At 41.4% G+C, this 26,444-nt stretch overlaps 1 protein-coding gene across 4 annotated transcripts in view; it reads left to right on the top strand.

Annotated features, from left to right (window-relative positions):
* Positions 1–26,444, top strand: part of LOC129859357 (anion exchange protein 2-like) — an 88,480-nt gene that overhangs the window by 18,736 nt on the left and 43,300 nt on the right. For 2 of the 4 annotated variants that reach the window (XM_055929036.1, XM_055929038.1), the window contains exons 2-3: positions 14,682–14,735; positions 25,405–25,592. In XM_055929036.1, the coding sequence (XP_055785011.1) occupies positions 25,533–25,592 (60 nt within the window). In that variant the 5' untranslated portion in view covers positions 14,682–14,735; positions 25,405–25,532. Of the gene's footprint in view, positions 1–14,488; positions 14,736–25,404; positions 25,593–26,444 lie in introns of those variants that run through there. The other 2 variants (XM_055929037.1, XM_055929039.1) reach the window with 2 other exon arrangements.

Here is a 26,444-nt window from a genome sequence, read left to right as displayed (position 1 = left end):
AAAATACTCTTTGAAACACACGGTTATGTTGTACAGCGCCATTCTGGCTATTAGCAGGACAATAGACTTTCCTAGAAAGAGGGTAGGGGGAGCATTCTATCGCCAAATGTATTTCTCAGTTATGTTGGCTGTATCACAACCGGCCGTGATTGGTTACAATTTCAGTTTAATCTACGAGGAAATACAGAACAAATAATACAACAAATATTGTGGTTAAACTCAAATATCTTAATTGATAAAACATGTTTATCAATTGGAATCTTTTAACATGTAGAAGGGGGAAAAATAATATTTTTTCTTATTATTATGTATCACATCCGACCGTGATTGGGAGTCCCATAGGGTGGCACACAATTGGCTCAGCGTTTCTCTCCCTCTAAAAACAGAAATAAATGTTTTGGCCTTTGGTGTTCAAACTAGTACCAACTAGCATTAATGGTAAAAATGGATGACAATTTAAATAACGTTCCATAGAGTTCTGCAGCAGCCCGCAAGGTGTGCTGCAGTATGACACAACTTTTAAAGGAGAAACCACTGTACCTGTTTGCTGAAATGGGTGCAAGAGGGAAGTTCGTAACATGGCTCATGCTCTTTCACAGGGTGCTAAACCCCCCCCCCCATTCTCAACCACCGTGAATGGGCGCATATCCGCGGCTATAAATCAAAGACTGTAAAAAAATATAAACGTAGCTTACCTATCGCTCTTGTAATTTATTTGGACCAGTCAGAATCAGTTGCCAAGGAATGTTTGAATGCCGAGGAGAGACGATGTTGTATTATTTCTGAGTTTCCGTCTTGCTCTGGTATACTGGGGTGATGTCGGTGTAAATCTGTCGACATTTGAGGTGTTGGCAGCTGCATAGGCTATTCCCGTAGAGCGTGGCGACATACTGTTAACGTTTTATTCACACCTCTCTATCCTTCACATTTACTCAAGAGGCATAGGCCTCCAACGCAGCGTAGGCATAGCCTATAGGCCTAGTGTTTGTATTGAAAACATTTTTTGGTATGTAATCGGGTTCACAGTCCGGACTGAACCAAGGTCCCTGTACTGAATGGTTCGGTACTCTTACGTGTACTCTTACACCCCTAGAAACCACATGTTTGGCTCTGGTCCATGAATTCCATTCTAACCATTTACAATGAGCCCGTCCCCCTATAGCTCTTCCCACCAGCCTCCACTGGTATCGAGGCTAGAACGATGACTGAATTTTCCTCTTTAGACAGTGGGGTCTGTTGACAATAAGGAAGCACATGAAAACCTCCATATCGGCATGCCACCACGGGATCTCCTCACTCGGCCCTTTTCTATATCCCTCCCCACCCCAAGACAGGTGCTACTTAACTTGCAGACAGAGCTAGACAGACAGAGCCGGCTGACTGATTCTTCTGAGGGTAGATGGAGAGAGCTGGACGTACAGTAGATTCATCAGGAGCAACTGTTGCTGTGTGTGTGATGCTGGAAACACTCCAGTTACTGTGTGCACAGAACTGGCAAAGACTGGGGTCCTACCGGCCCCAGCTCTCTGAAGTCTGGACGGAGAGATGCGTCTGCATGTTGAATGTTTCAGCTGAAACGACCCCCAAGCGCTAGTGCTATTTCAAGGGAAACAACTTTTCAACGGAGGCGAAGCTATCAACACTAACCACTGCCAGATCACCATAGGAATAAACCAATAGGCCAGCTGGGCTTATAGCAAACACCTATCTAGATCCAGGGTCCTTCTTATTCAAGTCGGTGCCAAGACAATTTGGAGAGGGCTTTGACTAATCGGGACTGGAGAGTTTGTTTATGATGCGCCTGTTTACTTACTTGCAAATGTGTAATGATATTTGTTGCGTGATCCGGGATTAATAATGTTACCGCTATTTGACATGACAAAAAAAGTTAGCTTCTGAGGGATCGTTGATCTGAGTGAGCATCTAGATCATAGAGAATGATCGAGGCCTCTAGTGGCCAAAATGCTTTATTAGCATGGGCAACGCTTTATCTATTAATGCACAAATTGACTGCACTGCAGGCATTTATTTAAAAAGTACAAATATCCACATGTATTTAAAAAATTATACTAATCCTATGCTATTGAAAACCCTACTGTGGGTATTTCAAAATACCCCGGGATATGATAAATACGGTATAACGCCCAACCCTAGAATGTCCTTTTAAAAACGCCACTGCTGCAAAAAAACTAGTGGAAACACTGGGCTACAGGCTTACAACAGGAACAGAAATGATAGGAAGCAGGAGAATCTGCTGCAGAAAGGAGTTTTGCTGACGGTTTCAAAACTCAGTCCAAGTGAGCTCGAAGTGTTTAAAACACCATAGTTATATATCACTCAAAGGTATACATTTCATTATTATAAAAATTTAAAAAAAAATGTGTATCAGGCAATTGGTTAGAATACCTTTTTTAATCTGTTATATAGACTAGGCTATATATATAGTCTTAGTTTTATGTTCATGTGTCTGCCCAGTTACAGAAGTTTTTGTCATTTCAGCCAGGTTTGGATGATGCTGTTGCTCACCACATCAACTATTTCCGCAAGCAAATATGTACTCTGTTTTCCTTTTTGAAATTTTGGAACTGACCAAGGGGATGTAGTTGGCTGTGTTGCAGAGAAAGAATGCCGTTTACATTTCAAACTATCTACTGAGCATTCGCCTAATTGTCTGGTGGCCACAGTAAAAAAGCTCATCCTCCACAATCCAAAGGGGCTCTCACACCTCTTTTTATAGGTCTGACCACAGTACTCCATGGATAAATGCTATTTTCAGTGTGCTATTGGGACAGAGGAAACCCCAGTCTTTGAACTGGTGTCTAGTTTGAGCTCATTGTGGCTTTTGTTCCGCGTTTCCTCTTTCTTCCAGAATGTCATGTGACTCCCTGTGAGCACATATACCCAATGACAAACAATCATGCATGCACACTAATACTCTCTCACACACACACAGGCACACACACACAGCTGTGTTTTTGTGAAATTTCAGGACTTTTTCAGGGGAAAACATTTACCTAACCTTAACACAAAGACCCTAAATCGAACACTTAAGCTTAAAATAGCAATTGACCAAATTCAGGTTCTTGTTTCCCTACCTTATCAGGACATTCGGGTGAATTATTAGGACATTGGGGTCCTGATAAGGTAGGAAAACAAGTTCACACACACACGTTATGTTCTTCTATCATCATGGGGACCTAAAATGTATTTCCATTCAAAATCCTATTTTCCGTAACTACGAACCCTTAACCTAACCCTAATTGTAACCACACACACACACACACACACACACACACACACACACACACACACACACACACACACACACACACACACACACACACACACACACACACACAGGCCTTGTCACCCATGGCTACAGGCATTTCTTCAGCACTAAGTCTCATGTAAGCCTATGTAGGAATGCTTGTTGTTTGACCCACTGGCTAAGTGTTTAGATTGAATTACTGCACACTTTGTTCAAAACATGTATAATCCAGTACCTTAATTGACTTTATGTGGAATTGTTTTAAGTTTTAAGCGGATTGATAGTTCCGTTTTTCCTAACAGAGGTATGAAGCTTGGTATACCTCTGGACTACAATAAAGCCTGATTGCAATCATTTCAGTATCTCAAAATCAGTAATAGGTTATAACAAAACCACATTCTCCAAGACAATGGCATTGTCTTAACGCAATAGAACAAAGGAAAAAAACATTTGACTATGTTTGTTAGCTAGCTAGTCAGCCAGTTTAAGTGTAATGATTCCAATTATTTTTCAAACGAACTGACATAATATAATGGAAAGTTTGAATGCTGATTGGTTGATAGCAGGGAGTTATAGACAGGTTAGTTGTTTAGCAACAAAACCGACATGTGCCCAACTACGGGACAAAACAGGCGGGGTTGGCTTAGATTGTTGACAACATGTAAACTACACTGCTCAAAAAAATAAAGGGAACACTTAAACAACACAATGTAACTCCAAGTCAATCACACTTCTGTGAAATCAAACTGTCCACTTAGGAAGCAACACTGATTGACAATAAATTTCACATGCTGTTGTGCAAATGGAATAGACAAAAGGTGGAAATTATAGGCAATTAGCAAGACACCCACAAAAAAGGAGTGATTCTGCAGGTGGTGACCACAGACCACTTCTCAGTTCCTATGCTTCCTGGCTGATGTTTTGGTCACTTTTGAATGCTGGCGGTGCTCTCACTCTAGTGGTAGCATGAGACGGAGTCTACAACCCACACAAGTGGCTCAGGTAGTGCAGTTCATCCAGGATGGCACATCAATGCGAGCTGTGGCAAAAAGGTTTGCTGTGTCTGTCAGCGTAGTGTCCAGAGCATGGAGGCGCTACAAGGAGACAGGCCAGTACATCAGGAGACGTGGAGGAGGCCGTAGGAGGGCAACAACCCAGCAGCAGGACCGCTACCTCCGCCTTTGTGCAAGGAGGTGCACTGCCAGAGCCCTGCAAAATGACCTCCAGCAAGGGGTCTGAGGAGGGTCTGAGGATCTCATCTCGGTACCTATTGGCAGTCAGGCTACCTCTGGCGAGCACATGGAGGGCTGTGCGGCCCCACAAAGAAATTCCACCCCACACCATGACTGACCCATCGCCAAACCGGTCATGCTGCAGGATGTTGCAGGCAGCAGAACGTTCTCCACGGCGTCTCCAGACTCTGTCACGTCTGTCACATGTGCTCAGTGTGAACCTGCTTTCATCTGGGAAGAGTACAGGGCGCCAGTGGCGAATTTGACATTCTTGGTGGTCTCTGGCAAATGCCAAACGTCCTGCACGGTGTTGGGCTATAAGCACAACCCCCACCTGTGGACGTCGGGCCCTCATACCACCCTCATGGAGTCTGTTTCTGACCGTTTGAGCAGACACATGCACATTTGTGGCCTGCTGGAGGTAATTTTGCAGGGCGCTGGCAGTGCACCTCCTTGCACAAAGGCGGAGGTAGCGGTCCTGCTGCTGGGTTGTTGCCCTCCTACGGCCTCCTCCACGTCTCCTGATGTACTGGCCTGTCTCCTGGTAGCGCCTCCATGCTCTGGACACTACGCTGACAGACACAGCAAACCTTCTTGCCACAGCTCGTTTTGATGTGCCATCCTGGATGAGCTGCACTACCTGAGCCACTTGTGTGGGTTGTAGACTGCGTCTCATGCTACCACTAGAGTGAGAGCACCGCCAGCATTCAAAAGTGACCAAAACATCAGCCAGGAAGCATAGGAACTGAGAAGTGGTCTGTGGTCACCACCTGCAGAACCATTCCTTTATTGGGGGTGTCTTGCTAATTGCCTATAATTTCCACCTTTTGTCTATTCCATTTGCACAACAGCATGTGAAATTTATTGTTAATCAGTGTTGCTTCCTAAGTGGACAGTTTGATTTCACAGAAGTGTGATTGACTTGGAGTTACATTGTGTTGTTTAAGTGTTCCCTTTTTTTTTGTTGAGCAGTGTATATAAAAACATATATATATTTTTTTTTCCTAAAACCACAATCTATGTAGAAAAGATAATGGACCTATATATTTTAAATCTTTAAGATCTAAAATATAAAAAATGATACATTCAGGAGTATTGTTGTCATTTGATTTTGTTATGTTTGAGTCACTCAGATAGCTTAAAACCTCTAACGCCTCCCTAACCCGGATCCGGGATCCCCCCCATCACAAAAGCTGACTAGCATAGCCTAGCCTAAAGTTACAGGGATATCATAAAATAAAATGTTCATGAAATCACAAGTCCAAGACACCAAATGAAAGATACAGATCTTGTGATTCAAGCCATCATCTCTGATTTTTAAAATGTTTTACAGGGAAGACACAATATGTAAATCTATTAGCTAACCACGTTAGCAAAAGACAACAATTTTCTTACTCCACCATTTTCTTACTGCATCAGTAGCTATCACAAATTCGACCAAATAAAGATATAAATAGCCACTAACCAAGAAACAACTTCCTCAGATGACAGTCTGATAACATATTTATTGTATAGCATATGTTTTGTTAGAAAAATGTGCATATTTCAGGTAGAAATCATAGCTTACAATTGCAGCCCCCATCACAACTATCACTAAAATGACTAGAATAACTACAGAGACCATTGTGTATTAGCTAATTACTCATCAAAAAACATTTCTTAAAAATACACAGCGTACAGCAATTGAAAGACACAGATCTTGTGAATCAAGACAATATTTCAGATTTTCTAAGTGTTTTACAGCGAAAACACAATATAGCGTTATCTTAGCTTACTACAAGTCAGTCACACAGTAGCATTGATTCAAGCCAAAAATAGCAATAACGTTATAAACCACCAAACGCTATTAATTTTTTCACTAACCTTCTCAGAATTCTTCAGATGAGTCCTGTAACATCATATTACACAATGCATATAGTTTGTTCGAAAATTTGCATATTTAGCCGCACAATTCGTGGTTACACAACGTGTTTAGTGGGCAAAAAATCAAGCAATCTGTCCGGCGCCATTTTGAAAGGCACCTAATCTTATCGAAAACTATTCATAAACTTGACAAAAAAAATACAGGTTGGACAGCAATTGAAAGACAAATTAGTTAATGCAATCGCTGAATTACATTTTTAAAATTAACCTTACTGCGCAATACTGGGTACAATACAGGGTGCGATAGCGCATCGCTACACGGAAAATAATGGCGTCTAATACATTTATCTTTTTCAACAGACAACGTTTTATCAGCATAAATAGTACTTACTATTAGCTGAACTCCCATCAGAATCTTGGGGAAGGTGTCCGTTGGCCAAAAGAATCGTTGCTGGGTTGGAGAATGTTTCCCTCGACGTTGCAATTAGCAGTACAGAATGGCATTCGAGAGAGACACCCACGTTTCTACAGCGCCATGGAAATAAATACCTGAAAATCGCAATATACTGACCTAAACTGGTATAATTCGGTTCAAAATAACAAGATTATGATGTCTTTAAAGCCTATAGCGACTAAAAACAGAGTGGGATACATCTAGGAGCTAAAACCAGACGTTCTAAAAAGACATGCCAAGACCCTCTTTGCGTCAGGCGAAGTCCCAAAAGGTCGGACACCTCGGTTCCAATCAATTTATAAACTTTGAGCTACGTAGAGACGTCATTTCAACTCTCCCTATTCGCTAACAGCCAGGGGAAGGCGTATGCAGTGCATCTCAACCAATAGAAGACAGGCAAAGTTAAAGACAGGTCTCAAAGCAGATGATAAAATTTCCCATTCTCACACAGACATAGGAAAAGTGCTCTAAGTCGAGTTCTGTTTCACTTACAGACATAATTCCAACGGTTTTAGAAACTAGAGAGTTTTCTATCCAATAGTAAGAATAATATGCATATTGTACGAGCAAGAATTGAGTAGGAGGCCGTTTACATTGGATACACATTTGTGCTATGTCGAAATGGAATTGCAGTACATTTTCTATTAAAACTGCAAATTTTTCTCTCAGCCTCATGGCAAAATATGTAGAATTGCAGGAAATTAGCTTTTAAAACAGCTACATTTTGTCGTCTCGGCCAACATTTTTAGGTCAGCCAACCATCATTAGTCATGCCCGCACCACGACCACCACCTAAGCCCCATTTTTGATCCAGAAAAAACTCTGTACTAGGCTAGCGTTTGGTTCAGCGGGGGTTAATATCCGACCTGTGCAACATGTTGCAGTTGTTGCGATCACCACCATACCATGCAAATGAACGTGATGTGACTGTCAGCTTCTCTAATCAAAGCAAATAAATTTATCAGGATCATTATAATGGATATACAGTAATCCCTCGTTTATCGCGGGGGTTACGTTCCGAAAATGACCCGCGATAAGTGAAATCCGCGAAATAGAAAACTTTTTTTTTTTTTACAATTAGCAACTATTACATGTATACAAATACAGTGACTCACGTGTAGGCCGTTTCACTGCTCTTCAGACTGGGCCGCTGCATCCTGACTGCGCTCTGCAGTGTTCTCTTCTTCTGAAGCCCGCGGTGGAGGTGTGTTTGTTCGGGAGAAGAACATAGTGATAGGCAGCTGTTGTCGCTCTTTTTTCTTCTTTGCAAAAAGATCCTTGTACACCGACATGCCACCATGTTTTTTGAGTTTTTAGCGAATCAGAATGCAGAGCACAATGCACCAAAAAAAAAAAAAAAATGCATTATGAAAATCCGCGAAATAGCGAATCCGCGATAAGTGAACCGCGAAGTGGCGAGGGATCACTGTATACAAAGAACATGGTTCGCACAACGTGCTTAATGTACTTGCATTTGGCACTCTGAAATTCAAGTACTGGAATACCTTAAAAATCTGACATTTTCCGAAGTTGGTACTTGAAAAGTACTTAAAGTACTTGAATTAAAATGAGAGGACAACATAAAATGATAAAATATGTTAATATGAAGAATATTAGAACAATGTTTTGGTCTTGTGAATTAATTTCCTGGCAGACTTGAGTTTTATTTCCTCGTTTTGTATGCTAGTTGCTAGGCAAGTTCGCTCAGTCCAACCACACTGCGACTCTGCCAAGCAGGTACAAAACTGACTGATTAGGCGCCGCCAAACGTCACATCGATAGCTAAAATGCCGGGCAAATTCAGATTCCTTCCTACTTGGCAGGATATTTATGTTTATGAATGGTTTTGCCAGACCCATCCAGGGATGTAGTGGAGGGTAAACACGTTAACGTCATTTACTCACCTTTTTATTTGTGAAATAGTTTACTCGCTTTTTTTAAATTAATATCGTTTACACACTTATTGCGTTCCCAGCGTTGTTCAACAGTCAGAAGGCTTCTTGATCTGAGTTCTAATCGCACATACCTCTGCGAACGAGTGGAATCATGAACGTTTCATGTATGCTCATTATGTTCACCTGCTCCCTTTTATTTGCCTTATTTGCAGTGCATTCATTCACCACCCTGTCCAACGAGACTCCACCCACGACAGGCTGAGAGTTGAAATGAACTACATCAGCCCAGACCTACACTGGCAAGTGGGAGATGCTGCTGACAGTGGGATTTTTTTATCATCCCTTGACTCCTGCTGTGTCAGCAGACATCCCCCAAACAGGAAAAAAAACTGACACTCGAAAAATGAATGTACATCTGGTAAATAGTCGCTGATATTTCAGTCAGATGTCTAGCTAGCTAGGTAGCTCAAGTGCTCTGACTGTTAGCCAGGTTGCTAGCTATAACTAGTTGGCTAGAAGGATGAAGTTGGAAGCTAATGTTGAACAGAGCTTGACCTCAGCAGGAGCAGTTGACTGAAATTAAGGTAGCTATAATCAAAAGATGGGCTACTATAAGTTCTCATAACAAAATGCCTTTTCTTTACAGTGAGTAGTGACAGTGGTGAGTCAGGATGCAATGAACGAGGCAAAGGAGATACACCGAGAGAGGAAGAATTAAAGCAAGCAGGGAGAGCGGTTAGTAGTACAGTGAGTTCCAAACTTAGGATCCTTTTGTGTTGGGACAGCCTGTGGGACCTAAAATTGTGAAATATAAAGACATTTTACATTTAATTTTAAGATTATTATCATGTACACTGAACAAATATAAATGTTACAATTTCAAAAAATGTACTGAATTACAGTACTTATATGGAAATCAGTCAACATCATCAGTACTGACTTACCACTCCATGTATGTAGTGAAACGTCTATTATTGAGTAGAACTTGTAAGATAGTGATGAATAGTTCATTTGTTTTTTTCCCTCATGAGGTTGTGGCGACTAGAAACACTTGCATAATAGGAACTATTACAAATTGATGGTCCTTGAAAATAAATATAAGTGTTTGAAAAAGTACATAAGTCCTTGAATTTGACTTGCCACTGTTTGTACCAAACCCTGAAAGAAATGTGACCAACCACCTTGATTCGGTCTTAGGTAGCGAAATTTGTTTTTTACATTGGATAAAAGCAGAGACACAGAGCTACAAAATGGTATATCATACACTGCATTTTGAGGAACAATGGGAAAGTAATTCTGCTTTGAAAGTTGATAAACTGACCTTTGAATGTTTTGGTATCTACTGGAGAGCTCTCCTTTGTCTACACCCATTCAGCGTTGTCCACACCCTCTTAAGCCCCACCCATCTCTTTAAGGATTCACATGTGAGGTCACGTACTAAACATTGAGAACTGTAGTAAAGATTAACACTAAAAGTAGTAGCCTACAATTAAGTAAAAATTCCATGTAGAAAATATTTTTTTATATTAGATAAGTGTATGGATCTCTACAGAAGCTGTAAACGGTACAACCAAATGGTTACTTGCACAGTAGCAATATCAGATATTGTCAATATAAATAAAATACACTGCTCAAAAAAATAAAGGGAACACTTTAACAACACAATGTAACTCCAAGTCAATCACACTTCTGTGAAATCAAACTGTCCACTTAGGAAGCAACACTGATTGACAATAAATTTCACATGCTGTTGTGCAAATGGAATAGACAAAAGGTGGAAATTATAGACAATTAGCAAGACACCCCCCAAAACAGGAGTGATTCTGCAGGTGGTGACCACAGACCACTTCTCAGTTCCTATGCTTCCTGGCTGATGTTTTGGTCACTTTTGAATGCTGGCGGTGTTCTCACTCTAGTGGTAGCATGAGACGGAGTCTACAACCCACACAAGTGGCTCAGGTAGTGCAGTTCATCCAGGATGGCACATCAATGCGAACTGTGGCAAAACGGTTTGCTGTGTCTGTCAGCGTAGTGTCCAGAGCATGCAGGCGCTACCAGGAGACAGGCCAGTACATCAGGAGACGTGGAGGAGGCCGTAGGAGGGCAACAACCCAGCAGCAGGACCGCTACCTCCACCTTAGTGCAAGGAGGTGCACTGCCAGAGCCCTGCAAAATGACCTCCAGCAGGCGGAGCAGGTCATGTTGGCGGTAAATTAAATGATCAAAACGTGTTGTTTATGCTTTACATACAAAGTGTTGTCATCGATTCCTTGTAGAGACGCCACACTGCTGATTTTGTCACATGGGATGGCAGCAGCTTTCCACCAAGTGTTTGTGTCCTGGGTGGCGTCCTGGTAAAACTATTGCATTATCCTCTGCGTAGTTGTTGAAGTTCACAACTCGCTGCAAGTCCTCATGCTCAGGTGTAAGCAGCACTTGCTTGGGTCAGCTCTCTTTTTGATGGGCATTAGACCATTCTCCTTGTATGACTGGTGGAGGAGAGTCAGGCGTGTCTACTGATGCTCAAAGACAAATTCCAGATACAAATATTTTGGCATTATTATGCAATAGATAGCCATAATCACTGTCAGACACACCTAGCTAACTTTATGGGTCATGTAATCATCTTGCAAAGTGTTGTCTTCTGTTTAGACATGCTAGCTAAATAATTAACCATAATCTTAATCCATATACTACCAGCAATACAAACCGATTGTCATAGATCAAATCAAGTTTATTTTATATAGCCCTTCGTACATCAGCTAATATCTCGAAGTGCTGTACAGAAACCCAGCCTAAAACCCCAAACAGCAAGCAATGCAGGTGTAGAAGCACGGTGGCTAGGAAAAACTCCCTAGAAAGGCCAAAACCTAGGAAGAAACCTAGAGAGGAACCAGGCTATGAGGGGTGGCCAGTCCTCTTCTGGCTGTGCCGGGTGGAGATTATAACAGAACATGGCCAAGATGTTCAAAATGTCCATAAGTGACAAGCATGGTCAAATAATAATCACGAATAAATGTCAGTTGGCTTTTCATAGCCGATCATTAAGAGTTGAAAGCAGCAGGTCTGGGACAGGTAGGGGTTCCATAACCGCAGGCAGAACAGTTGAAACTGGAACAGCAGCAAGGCCAGGTGGACTGGGGACAGCAAGGAGTCATCATGCCCGGTAGTCCTGACGTATGGTCCTAGGGCTCAGGTTTTCCGAGAGAGAGAAAGAAGGAGAGAATTAGAGAGAGCATACTTAAATTCACACAGGACACTGGATAAGACAGGAGAAGTACTCCAGATATAACCAACTGACCCTAGCCCCCCGACACAAACTACTGCAGCATAAATACTGGAGGCTGAGACAGGAGGGGTCAGGAGACACTGTGGCCCCATCCTATGATACCCCCGGACAGGGCCAAACAGGAAGGATATAACCCCACCCACTTTGCCAAAGCACAGCCCCCGCACCACTAGAGGGATATCTTCAACCACCAACTTACAATCCTGAGACAAGGCCGAGGATAGCCCACAAAGATCTCCACCACAGCACAAACCAAGGGGGGGGGGGGGGGGCGCCAACCCAGACCCAACCCATAGCTAACTAAAGTTAACCAAATAGGTTCAATGTTAGTTAGCTAGGTAACATTAGGCTATACCTAGCAATGCAAATGGCATTCTGAGAACACAGATGGTACATGTAATGTTAGCTAGCGAGCCAGCCATCTAATGTCAGCTAGCTAGCTAACAGGAAGCTTTAACTTGTGGTATTTTGTTCAGACATGTAGCTAGCTAGCTAAACAATGAACCAAAATCCCAATCCATAGAGTACCAGCAATACAAACCGATTGTCATAGCTAACTAAAGTTAACCAAATAGGTTCAATGTTAGTTAGTTAGCTAGCTAACATTAGGCTATAACTAGCAATGTGAAATGGCTTTCTGAGAACATCACTACACACAGATCATAAATGTAATGCTAGCTAGCGAGCCAGCCATCTAACATCAGCTAGCTAGCTAACAGTAAGCTTTAACTTGCAATGAAAACAACTTTCGAACAAAATTAGGAACATATCATATCTGAAACTGTAGCTAGACTCTTAAAAGCAGGAAATGCATCACCTATGTATGCTTCTACTGCCATTCATTCCAATTAATCTTGTTTGGATTTTTCCCTGACCACTGTGGCTGCCATTTTTAGACCATTCTGGAACTTTGAGGGTTTATGACATATATATATAAACTAGTAATTTAATAGGATCTCTGAAAATATAATATTTCAAATTTTTGACAGTATTTGATGTTTCTGAATAATAACAGTTCTAAATATGCTTTATGGTTAGTGCATGAACCTAGGATGGCAGCAAATTATTTATAATTGGTTTTTATGGGCTTTCTCCATTCTGATTGCTTTATACTGTTCAACCGAACTTCAACAAAAAATAATAGGAGGACAAAACTGACACTAAAGTAGTCTTATTTGTAGAACATTGCATCAAAATGTTATTTTGTAGCCTCATGCTGGTACTCGACCAATGGTTTCCAGTTGTGTAGTTGGGCTATTTGTTCAATTCAAGCATTCACTTCCAGAAATGTCATAAATTTCTTAATTTCTTGTTCTAATGTATAATTTACACACTGGCACGTTTCTTTTGTCTTTTAGTATTTCCATTTTTTTGTGAACAAAAAAAATCGTACTTTTACCACTAGACAGCAGTCCGACAATTTTCAGGGGTCTCTACTCCCGAAGTTAAAATGGCACTCCAGCACTGGAATTCGGAGTGTTTACGGTTTCCTTGGTGAATTATTAGTTTCATGTTCATTCTTGGGCTAGCTAGGCTACTGGTACAGGAGAGATTGTTGCACAGGTCGTAGAGGCTGACAGATAGGTTTATACAACCGCCGACTGTTGCAAACCAAATAGTAGCATGGACAAATAATATGTAGATGTTTATGAATTTCCTGCCTGGGCTGCGGGGACAGTGGAATTGACATTAACACCATGTTATTTTGCGAGAGCTATTGTCCCACATCTCCTGCATATCAACCAATCCGCATCAAGGATCCAAACAACCCGTTTTATGAAATATGATATACGGCCCAGCCCTACGCCACCGTTTGTCATTGTTCAGCACAGAATTGCTATTCAGCTCAAGGTCCAGTTGATTGTATGTCATGGCAACCAGATTTTGTCGAGCTCTCTCATGTTGTATTGTCAATGTCTACAGCATTTACTACACTGCTTGCTCATTGTGGCACACTATAGTCAAGCATTATTGTCCCAGGTTTCGCCTGTGTCAATATAGTTGGAGCCAGACATCTGAAGATTGGTGGACTGCTTCCCTGCATTAATCTATTGATGATGAGGTCATAAAAATGATATCTTGTAAGGCTGAGGTATTTCCTAATCCAGAGTCCCATTATCCTGTATTATTCTGGTGGGATAGTTATCACCACACATTATGGCTGTGTTGCTACTTTGACGCTGGAGGTGAAGGTTTTCATCACACAAGATTAGCTACACGACTCATCACTTTGGCCTTGTTCTATTACAAGGAAATAAGTGTGTTATCTGTTTATTTTGTAAAATTCCAGATTGAGGTATAATATTTATACTTTAGTTGATTGTGTTTTGTGTTCAGTTCATAAGCTATAGGCCTGTTCAATTGCGTCTAAAAAAAGTGTGTCTGTGTGCTTGTCCGAAGTCTCTGACTCAGAGGCTTCGGACAAGTCGTCACTGACTCCAGTCACATGGCTACTTGTCAGCGGGCTGCAGGAGGAAACATAATCCTGAGGAGGAAGGCTGCATTTATCAGTCTGTGACTGTTAGTGTGAGAGGGAGCATCTGGGGGAACAATAAACTAGGCTAGGATCCCACCACGGCCAGTAAAGCCACACAGAAAGCCTCTCTAATTGCAGTCTTTTTGTCTCACGCTTTTCTTTTTCTTTCCTTCACTTTGTCCGGTTCCTGGTCTCCCCTCACAGCGGCGTTCAGCTTTGCACTACAATGTCAGGCTCCCCTGCAGGAGGCACACCAAGGTACAGTATAAGGTTTTTGAAGTTGTCTCTCTATACGGTCTCGGTGGTGACTTGTTGGAAGTTTTGATACCTGTCCTGTTAGGCTGTTTTCATGTTACTTTTAACCATTTACTTCAATTTGGATCTTACCTGCTTCATTCAATGTGAGATTTTGTGATTTCAGTTTAATACCGTACAGCAAGGTTCATTTGGTTAGAGTTGCGTTGTGCTCTAAGTAATTCAATGAATTGAGAGTAAAGTTTCACCTAGTGGACCTGCAGAGGTTTAGGTCTCCGATGACACTCCAGAAAAATGATCCTAATTTCCTATCATATTCCAGTCTGCACTGTTTGTGCTCTTCTAGTTAAGTGGCTCCAACAAACACTCCGCCACAGTCGTATAAAGCCCGAAATAGACTCTTTATGAACTTGTTTTCAGCAACACACATGGTTTGCTAAATGGCATTTTGAGTTCATGATAAATGCATTTGCTTCCCTCAGAGTTCTTTGTTTGCTCTATTGGAGGTTTGTGCATTTTTTTTCACTTTCTGAAAACTCCCCTGTCTAGTTCATTTATGGTCAGTAAGTGTAGTCAGTTGGTACCTAGGCTACATTTGAGGTTTTTCTTCTGTAGTCTGTCTGTACCTTTTAGTGCAGGGGTGTCAAACGTAAGGCCCGTGGGCCAGATCCTGCCTGCGAGCTGATTCAATGCAACCGGCAGGTGGTTTGATTAAAACCTTTTTTTAAATTATAATGGACTTACAATACAATCTCTTCGCTAGACAGTCAGGTAGCATCAAAGGAAAGGCGCTCTGTGTGAAAGATGCTATGAAAAACAGTAAGATGCACTCTGAATTACCTAAAATTATGAATCCAATATTGGTCTTTCACAGTCTGGCCGAACCCAAACTGTACTGTGCAAGTAGGGTAATAGTAGGCCCACTATTAAAATAGATAAATGAGGCTACATTTGCTTTTGAAGTGTTGATACCTAACCTGTCCTGTTTGGCTGTTTTTCTTGTTACTTTTAACCATTTACTTCGATTTGGATCTTTTGGTTTTTGTCTTCTTCATTCAATGTGAGTTGTTGTGATTCAGTTTAATACCGTACAGCAAGGTTAATTTGTTTAGAATTGCGTTGTGCTCTATTCTGATAAGTAATTCAATGAATTGAAAGTTAAGTTTCCCCGAGTGGACTTGCAGACGTTTAGGTCTCCGATGACACTCACTCCAGGTTTCAGCTTTTTGGCTCTGTCTCACTTTTTTTTATTTTATAGAATAACAACAAAATGTGATGTTTTAAGATCACAACAATGCTTAAACCCCTTCAGGTGACCACTTTTGAGGTGTGGGAAAAATCTAGAAATGTTGATTATATTTTTGTTTTGTGTAGTTACCCTTTAATTCAACTGTGCAGCACTGTTGTTTGGCTAGCTGTGTTTCTGTAGCGCACATGAGATGGAGTTTGCAAAACAATTGGCCACTGGTTTGGTGCAAATAATCATCATTCTGCCAGGTAGGCATAGGCTACTTTGTAGCTAGTTAACATATAATTGAGAAGGTTTTTGGGAAAACCTGTCCATCTACCAGAAGACAGTTAGGCCTTTCATTAGCATCGCTATATTTTTCCTGTTCCATAATTGTTTGAGACTTGGATGTTTTACATCATATTATGAGGCATGTCTTACCTTGCTTCAAAGTAGCCTATAGTCAAAATCCCACCATAGAAACATGGAGGCAATTATTTTGTAGAGACTTCCTCATATGTGCTCTCCTGTTCTGTTGGTTTTCAAATCAACTTTGTTTCATTGTCTAGCAGCCAAATGCATTATCCTAGTCATATTAGCAACTTATGATAGTTGTTGCATCTTTAGATTTCCCGTATTTCAAAATTCGTAAAGGATATTTCCATCTCTGTCCATGAAACCGCTCGCATTTGCGGTGGTGTGCATTTTAGAATGGGGTTTTTCCGCAAATTGCATTTCTGCGCTTAAAATGTGAAGAAGTAATAGTTTATCAACATTTTAAGCTAAACATTTGTATCTTTTCCATCAGCCTTATTAATTGATATGGTATATGCCTATAACAACAACAAAAAATAGGTATACGGCTTATACCCTCCACTACAACACTGCCTGCCAGGCAAAATGAGTATGGGCAGCCCTGCTTTAGTGTATTTGATAAGGTTCCTCTCGTGTATATAAGTTGTTCAGTGTTGATTATGGTGACTAATAGGAATAGTCTACACCACTGGGGAAAATCTGAGGGAACATGACATTTGTTTGGAGTTGTCCACATTAGAGGTCGACCGATTAATCAGCATGGCCGATTAATTAGGGCCTATTTCAAGTTTTCATAACGATCGGTAATCGGCCTTTTTGGACACCAATTACATTGCAATCCACGAGGAACCTGCGTGGCAGGCTGGCCACCTGTTACGCGAGTGCAGCGTCAAAATGACCTTGTGGCTGCAAGGAGCCATGGTAAGTTGCCAGCTAGCATTAAACTTATCTTATAAAAAACAATCAATCTTCACATAATCACTAGTTAACTACACATGGTTGATGATATTACTAGGTTAACTAGCTTGTCCTGCGTTGCATATAATCAATGCGGTGCCTGTTAATTTATCATCGAATCACAGCCTACTTCAACTTCGCCAAACAGGCGATGATTTAACAAAAGCGCATTCGCCTTTGCACAAATGTACCTAACCATAAACATCAATGCCTTTCTTAAAATCAATACACAGAAGTATATTTTTTCAACTGCATATTTCATTTTTTTTTTATTCTGTTAGCAGGCAATATTAACTAGGGAAATTTTGTCACTTCTCTTGCGTTTAGTGCAAGCAGAGTCAGGGTATATGCAACAGTTTGGGCCGCCTGGCTCGTTGCAAACTGTGACTAATTCATTTTTCAATTTTACAAAATTATGACATAACATTGAAGGTTGTGCAATGTAACAGAAATATTTAGACTTAGGGTTGCCACCAGTTCTATAAAATATGGAACGGTTTCGTATTTCACTGAAAGAATAAACGTTTTGTTTTTGAAATGATAGTTTTCAGATTTTACCATATTAATGACCAAAGGCTCGTATTTCTGTATTTATTATAATTAAGTCTATGATTTGATAGAGCAGTCTGACTGAGCGGTGGTAGGTAGCAGCATGCTCGTAAGCATTCATTCAAGCAGCACTTTGCTGCGTTTGCCAGTAGCTCTTATCAATGCTTGAAGCACAGCGCTGTTTATGACTTCAAGCCTATCAACTCCCGAGATTAGGCTGGCAATACTAAAGTGCCTATAAGAACATCCAATAGTCAAAGGTATATGAAATACAAATTGTATAGAGAGATAGTCAACGTGTCATAATTCCTATAATAACTACAACCTGAAACTTCTTAACTGGGAATATTGAACTGGTAATATTGAACCACCAGCTTTATCATGTTCTGAGCAAGGAACTTAAACGTTAGCTTTTTTTACATGGCACATATTGCACTTTTACTTTATTCTCAAACACTGTGTTTTTGCATTATTTAAACCAAATTGAACATTATTTATTTGATACTAAATAGATGTAATTTATTAATTAAATTAAAGTAAGTCTTAATTGTTCATTCATTATTGTTGTAATTGATATATCTACCTATATATATCGTCCGATTAATCGGTATCAGCTTTTTTTGGTCCTCCAGTAATTTATATTGGTATCGGCGTTGAAAAATCTTAATTGGTCGACCTCTAGTCCACGTTCTCCTGTGTCTTGGAGCCTCACAATCATTAGAAATAGGAGTTGATGAACTCTATTCTGTGAATTAGTCATTCATACTCTTCATAGATTAACACAGTGTATTTTGAATTAGGTTGGTGCTGGCCGTAAAGATATATCTAAGGGACACCTCACACTTGAGCAGAAGTGCTATCACGATGCTGATGTAATGTAGTCTATACCCTACATATTCTATGCTAACCCTGCAAAACCACATCTAAAAACAAGTTGTTTTCAAGAAAGATAAACCCTGTCCCTAAAACAGGAGTCGCATACACTAATATAGCCTAAGCATAGACTAAGTAAAATCTTAAATCATCTTAAGTATACGTTGTGTCAACGATGAGGTTTCCACATTATAATTGAGTGTCTATTTGTGGAATGGCATTTTCATTGGCAGTTAGATTTCTTATTGAACTGCTTTTCCTGAAATGATGCCTTTGATTGAAGTATGCCAGTATGTAATCTGTGGTCTATACTTTTATGCCACACCATTTAAAGGCTTAAAACTGTATCTCCAACTGCAACACAACATGTTTTTACTACCACTCTTGAATTGAGGCTTCCAAGAGTTATTGGCTTGTCATGTAGATTGAGCCTACAACAGCTTCTTATAAGCTTGTGTGGTACTGACTGTATAGACTCACTTTACATGTTATATTAAATCATTTGCAGATATTAGTACTACTACAATAACTACTCTAAACTGATCAGCTGCTAGGCTTTGCTATAAGTGTACTCTTAGCCTATAGCTTACTGCATATTGCGTGACCCAAGTTCTTTATAATCTCACAGAGCTGTCATGCTGTGCAAGTCATACAGGCCTAGGAGGCAAAATGCTAATCGAAATGTATGGGTTTTAACTGCAGTTATTTATAAAGTGATGAGCTTTCCCTAGGGGGGAATTATTTGACTCTAATGCAGACTGTTTTCAGAGCAGGTCCTTATTGTTCTGTCAATTTAAGTGGACACAGCGCAGATGCTATTTGATTCCCATGTCTGAGACATTGGAAGTTTACTGGTATGAGTGGGAAGTTGGGAATCAAATAGGATAACTCAGGGCTCTAAAGTGCGACCGTTTTAATTGCATATGCGCCTAAATATTTGCGAGCACCAGTGCGCCTCGAAAAATTAAGGATTCTAGCTTTATTACCTCATATGTTTCATTGTGCTCCTAAATTTCTTTGTGTGAGCCTTCAATTTAGGCGCACACGTGCTTCTTATAAAAAAGGTCAGCGTAGAGCGCTGCTACTGCTTGATGGAAGTAAGCAATTAAGTTGTTTCATGGAACTCTGCCACTGGTGTCATAACGTTGTAAATACCTTCTCAAGTCTCCTGTCAGATTCAAACTACCCAGGTAACTAATATTGATTTCTAATACTCAATTTGAATAATTGTTTTGTAATTTTACAGCACTGATCCATATTTTGCTTTGTGAAAGCAGGTAGATGTCTTGTGATAGCATTAGAATGGAATCTCAGACATTGATGAGGAGTTAGTTATGTCACCATAAGGTTTATTGAGTACCAGGTGACTTAAGGTGACATCAGAATTGTGGAAACTCCGGTGACTTGACTAAACATAGATTAGAGAAATGGAAGACTGTACATAGCTTTATTTGCCAGTACTCTTCCACTCTGCAAGGGAAATGGTGCAGAAGGCTGCAAAGGAGGCCACAGGGCTAGATGACCAAACCTCAAGCAAGAAATGCTCACTCATGTAAAGGGTCTCCTCATCCACCTGTTTTGCCATATCATAGACTAGTGATAGTGCAAGCTAGCATGGTAGCTCTTCCGGTAGACTTCCAGTCATTGCGTTAACGCTAGTTAGCATTGGCTCCAGGGTGGGAAATTTAATGCCCAAATGTGATTAGCCACTCAAATCTTTTATCAGCCACATTTCTTTAAAACGCATGTACATGTTTTGTAATGTTAAAACAACATATTAATGTGTTCTATACCTTTTCAAGCAGGCAAGGCCTCCATCTTTCTCTATTGTTTGAACCAGATATTGAACCTATGCTGTACCCTACCTCGCTTTCACCACTGTAGTGTTGAGATTCTCTCTTCGAGGTGACACACACACTCAGATATATGTTTATATATATATATTTTTTTTAATTATATGTGGGCTTTGGATTAAAAAATAAAAACTGCTCCCAAATGCTCTGTGTGACCACCCGCCTATGTCTACAAGCCAGCCTAAATCTACCAGCATTTGACTGTTGTTAATTCCCCATGCTGATTGGCTCACAAAACTACCTCTACCTTCATACTGGATGCAGAAACATAAAATGTCTGTCCATAATTGCCAGAATCTTGCACTATCACTTTAACCTATATTTCTTCAGGTTATGTTAATGCAGTAGCAGTTAAGCCTGGGACAGAGGTTATGTTATCAAATTTTATTTGTCACTTGCGCCGAATACAACAGGTGTAGGTAGCCCTGTTGTATTCGAGACTATGCAAATAGTCTCGGCAGCCATTTGATTAGATGTTCAGGAGTCTTATGGCTTGGGGTTAGAAGCTGTTTAGAAGCCTCTTGGACCTAGACTTGGCGCTCCAGTACCGCTTGCCGTGCGGTAGCAGATAGAACAGTCTATGACTAGGGTAGCTAGAGTCTTTGACAATTTTTAGGGCCTTCCTCTGACACCGCCTGGTACAGAGGTCCTGGATGGCAGGAAGATTGGCCCCAGTGAAGTACTAGGCAGTACGCACTACCCTCTGTAGTTTCTTGCGGTCGGACGCCAAGCAGTTACCATACCAGGCAGTGACGCAACCAGTCAGGATGCTCTTGATGGTGCAGCTGTAGAACCTTTTGAGGATCTGACGACCCATGACAAATCTTTTCAGTCTCCCGAGGGGGAATAGGTTTTCTTGGTGTGCTTGGACCATGTTCGTTTGTTGGCGACGTGGACACCAAGGAACTTGACACTCTCACTCAACCTGCTCCACTACAGCTCCTTCGATGAGAATGGAGGCGTGCTCAGTCCTCCTTTTCCTGTAGTCCACAGTCATCTCCTTTCAATCTTAGGATGATAAATGTCCTTTATTCAAAAGTCTGGAAGGCTGATTGATTGCAGGCTGAAAATATTAGTTCCCTGAAGAAGTTATGACATGGCTGGATACATCCACTGTGCAATTTGGCTCCACATTGATTTCCTTTCATTGTGATTGCTGTATTTCAGTTTTTTTGGCTTTGTATTATTTTTATTATTACTGTGTTCATATTGTTATCATAATGGATGTTATTACAGTCTTGCCCTGGGGTGCATAAGCCGTTTCCCATGGTTGTGTGGTCAGGAACCCAGTGTACTGTAATTGTAACTTTATCCCACTGTTGATCGCTCCCCTTTCCTTGGTCAGCAGGGGTCTAGTTTTACTGAGTCATATTTTAAGCGCATCAAAACTGTTTTTTGGTTCTTATTGTGCAGTTTGACACAGTCAATTTTCTCATGTCTCCTAATTACAACTGTGCGGTGTGTGTGTCACGTGTCATTGAGAGAAGATGTCTTGTCTCAGTGCAATTGACTTGTTGATCATTTAAGATCTCTGGTACATGGAATTAGTCATATTCCTGTGCCTTTATGTATCAGGCGTCTTGGAGTAGTGTTGATCTAAGATTAGACCGGTCCCCCCCTGTTCATGCAATCTTATTCATTGTGATATCAAAGGGAAAACTGATCCTAAGTCAGCTGTCCTACTCTGAGACGCTTGATGCATACGGCCCCTAATTTCACTCCCTTTCCTTGTCCCTCTTGAAGTCCACTTATGATTGGGAGAATTAAACAATTTTAACAAACCGTTCTCTCTCCAGCACACAACCTCCAAACAACAGCACGCGTCATGGCCTAATCTCTATGTAGTTGACTGTACTAAGTTATGAGCCAGGCTACCTCTTAAGGACCTCTCTTGCAAACAAGGTCATTGATATGGTTATGCCCTGGCTTCAGTGAAGCACTTTGATAGTGATTGCCAGGAAAACTAGGCTGCCTTTGACGGGACAGGCAGTGTTTCTAAAGGTGAGTCTAGAATGGCCCAACGTGAACAGCCACCCTATTTCCACTATAGTGCAGTGCACTACTTTTGACTAGAGCTCTATGGGTCTTAGTCAAAAGTAGTGCGCTATAAACAAAAGAGGGTTCCATTTGGGTTGTACAGATCTCCTCTGCTATAGCTGTATAAATGAAACGGCATCTCTCCTTCAACAGAGACACACAGAGTCAATGTTTGACTCACGCCAAGTTCTCTGTAAACTGAAACCATTGACCACCTGGAATATCAAAGGGATTGAAAAGGGTAAAACTTTCTGTTGATGTTCGCTTCAACAGGAATATATTAGGAAACATTATTCAGAATAGGTTATACAGCATGCACCAGCACCTGATTCCTCGCAATCAGTTAGTCTAACGTTGGCTGCCAGTTATCTTGAAATGGGTACAAAGACTCAATCAAAATGCATATTATGCAGTACAATGATAATACCAGACTTTGATGTTACAGCTCTTGGTGCTGCACTACCACCAGCCCTGTCTGTCCTTGCTTCCTGTCTGCCTCTACTGTCCCCAAAGGCTCCTGACCTGCAGGAATGGGTCCTCCTGCAGGGGTAGGGCGAGTGGCTCCAGTCACGCGCCATCACTTATCACAGCCTCCTCTCCACAGTAGCAAGTCCTTATCTGGCCCTTATCAGACAGTGGTTGTAATGACCTTGGGGGTGGTAAGGAATTACAGTAGGACTGGAGTCCTCCCCGACAGGGACAAAGTAACAGACACGTGACTAATCATGGTTAGGGGCCCTGTGCCTAAGTCTGAGCTTGTGCTGACAACCTCAGCCTTTAGGCAGGAATCAAAGATGAATTATCATCTTCCTAACCAAACAAGGAAGCCGTCATGACCTTTGCGTTTTGCGAGAGTAGTTTTATTGTGCTGTGTAAAAACATGATGACTCATTGAGTTTAGCACTGACGTTGCTGACAGCATCTTTGAGGAAAAATGTACTTACTATGACTATGTGGTTGTCTCACCCAGCTATCTTCAGATGAATGCACTAACCCAAGTCGCTCTGGATAAGAGCGTCTGCTAAATGACACATTTAAAATATACACTGCTCAAAAAAATAAAGGGAACACTTAAACAACACAATGTAACTCCAAGTCAATCACACTTCTGTGAAATCAAACTGTCCACTTAGGAAGCAACACTGATTGACAATAAATTTCACATGCTGTTGTGCAAATGGAATAGACAAAAGGTGGAAATTATAGGCAATTAGCAAGACACCCCCCAAAACAGGAGTGATTCTGCAGGTGGTGACCACAGACCACTTCTCAGTTCCTATGCTTCCTGGCTGATGTTTTGGTCACTTTTGAATGCTGGCGGTGCTCTCACTCTAGTGGTAGCATGAGACGGAGTCTACAACCCACACAAGTGGCTCAGGTAGTGCAGTTCATCCAGGATGGCACATCAATGCGAACTGTGGCAAAAAGGTTTGCTGTGTCTGTCAGCGTAGTGTCCAGAGCATGCAGGCGCTACCAGGAGACAGGCCAGTACATCAGGAGACGTGGAGGAGACCATAGGAGGGCAACAACCCAGCAGCAGGACCGGTACCTCCGCCTTTGTGCAAGGAGGTGCACTGCCAGCGCCCTGCAAAATGACCTCCAGCAGGCCACAAATGTGCATGTGTCAGCATATGGTCTCACAAGGGGTCTGAGGATCTCATATTGGTACCTAATGGCAGTCAGGCTACCTCTGGCGAGCACATGGAGGGCTGTGCGGCCCCACAAAGAAATGCCACCCCACACCATGACTGACCCATCGCCAAACCGGTCATGCTGGAGGATGTTGCAGGCAGCAGAACATTCTCCACGGCGTCTCCAGACTCTGTCACGTATGTCACATGTGCTCATGTGCTCAGTGTGAACCTGCTTTCATCTGTGAAGAGCACAGGGCACCAGTGGCGAATTTGCCAATCTTGGTGTTCTCTGGCAAATGCGAAACGTCCTGCACGGTGTTGGGCTGTAAGCACAACCCCCACCTGTGGACGTCGGGCCCTCATACCACCCTCATGGAGTCTGTTTCTGACCATTTGAGCAGACACATGCACATTTGTGGCCTGCTGGAGGTCATTTTGCAGGGCTTTGGCAGTGCACCTCCTTGCACAAAGGCGGAGGTACCGGTCCTGCTGCTGGGTTGTTGCCCTCCTACGGCCTCCTCCACGCCTCCTGATGTACTGGCCTGTCTCCTGGTAGCGCCTGCATGCTCTGGACACTACGCTGACAGACACAGCAAACCTTTTTGCCACAGTTCGCATTGATGTGCCATCCTGGATGAACTGCACTACCTGAGCCACTTGTGTGGGTTGTAGACGCCGTCTCATGCTACCACTAGAGTGAGAGCACCGCCAGCATTCAAAAGTGACCAAAACATCAGCCAGGAAGCATAGGAACTGAAAAGTGGTCTGTGGTCACCACCTGCAGAATCACTCCTGTTTTGGGGGGTGTCTTGCTAATTGCCTATAATTTCCACCTTTTGTCTATTCCATTTGCACAACAGCATGTGAAATGTATTGTCAATTAGTTTTGCTTCCAAAGTGGACAGTTTGATTTCACAGAAGTGTGATTGACTTGGAGTTACATTGTGTTGTTTAAGTGTTCCCTTTATTTTTTTGAGCAGTGTATGTATATATATATGTGTGTGTGTGTGTGTGTGTGTGTGTGTGTGTGTGTGTGTGTGTGTGTGTGTGTGTGTGTATATATATATATGTATATGTATGTATATATATATATATATATGTATATGTATGTATGTATGTATGTGTATATATATATATGTATATGTATGTATATATATATGTATATGTATGTATGTATATGTAAAGGTTTGTTTTAAGATGCACTTACATATTTCTGTCTTTCCCAGGTTATGCTGCCCAAAAGCTGTCTGAGTCCGAGTGAGAAAGAGAAGGGCTGAAGCCACACCGTTCCCTAAACCTGTTTGCTATCCAGACAGCCACAGCACCAGCACCCATTCCACAGAGGAGAGGAGCCATGAGCAACCCCAATGAACCCAGCAATGTTACAGACGCCTTGGCATCAGTCATCCACATCGTAAGTCCATTCATTCACGCTGTGATACAAGTTCAGTAAGTCAGCCCAATCAGATCATCCTAACAAACGTTTGCCACACAATGCAAACAAACACAGACATCAAGAGACCTGTGATTTGACAATCAATGACATCAGTAAGAAATTGCGTGTCAACATACAGTTCCGGTCAAAAGTTAGGACACACTCATTCAAGGGTTTTTCTTTATTTTTACTATTTTATACATTTTAGAATAATAGTGGAGACATCAACACTATGAAATAACACATATGGAATCATGATCATGATTAACCAACAAATCAAAATGTATTTGAGATTCTTCAAAGTAGCCACCTTTGCGTTAATGACAGCTTTGCACGCTCATGGCATTTGTCTGACACTTTTTTTGGTTCCTACATGATTCCATATGTATTATTTAATTGTTTTGATGTGTTCACTATTATTCTACAATGTAGAAAATAGTACAAATAAAGAAAAACCCTTGAATGAGTGTGTCCTAACTTTTGACTGGTACTGTACATTGATATATTATTGCTCCTGACTTTATATTGTGTTAGTTTATGCTAATTGAATATTCTCATAACTGCAGTGGTCCTCTGCCAGAAAGGATTTCATCTGATCTCTGACTGCCAAACGTCCTTGTTTCTTTGTACACGTGACACACATTCTCTCTATGCTAGAGTTCTGCTTCGTCAGCCTCTCCAGTTCACTGCGTTTTGGAATGGGAGTGTGTTTTTTGGATTGTGCCGTTCTTCTCAGAGCAGGGTATATACAAATCCATGCCCTCACTGGGATTGAATCCCCTGACTCCAGGCAGGTTTAGGGATATTTTTATTAATTCTGACTTCTGTATT

This window comes from Salvelinus fontinalis, chromosome 7 (genome assembly GCF_029448725.1).
Source record: "Salvelinus fontinalis isolate EN_2023a chromosome 7, ASM2944872v1, whole genome shotgun sequence".
NCBI lineage: Eukaryota > Metazoa > Chordata > Actinopteri > Salmoniformes > Salmonidae > Salvelinus > Salvelinus fontinalis.
This window is presented reverse-complemented; position numbering and strand designations above follow the sequence as displayed.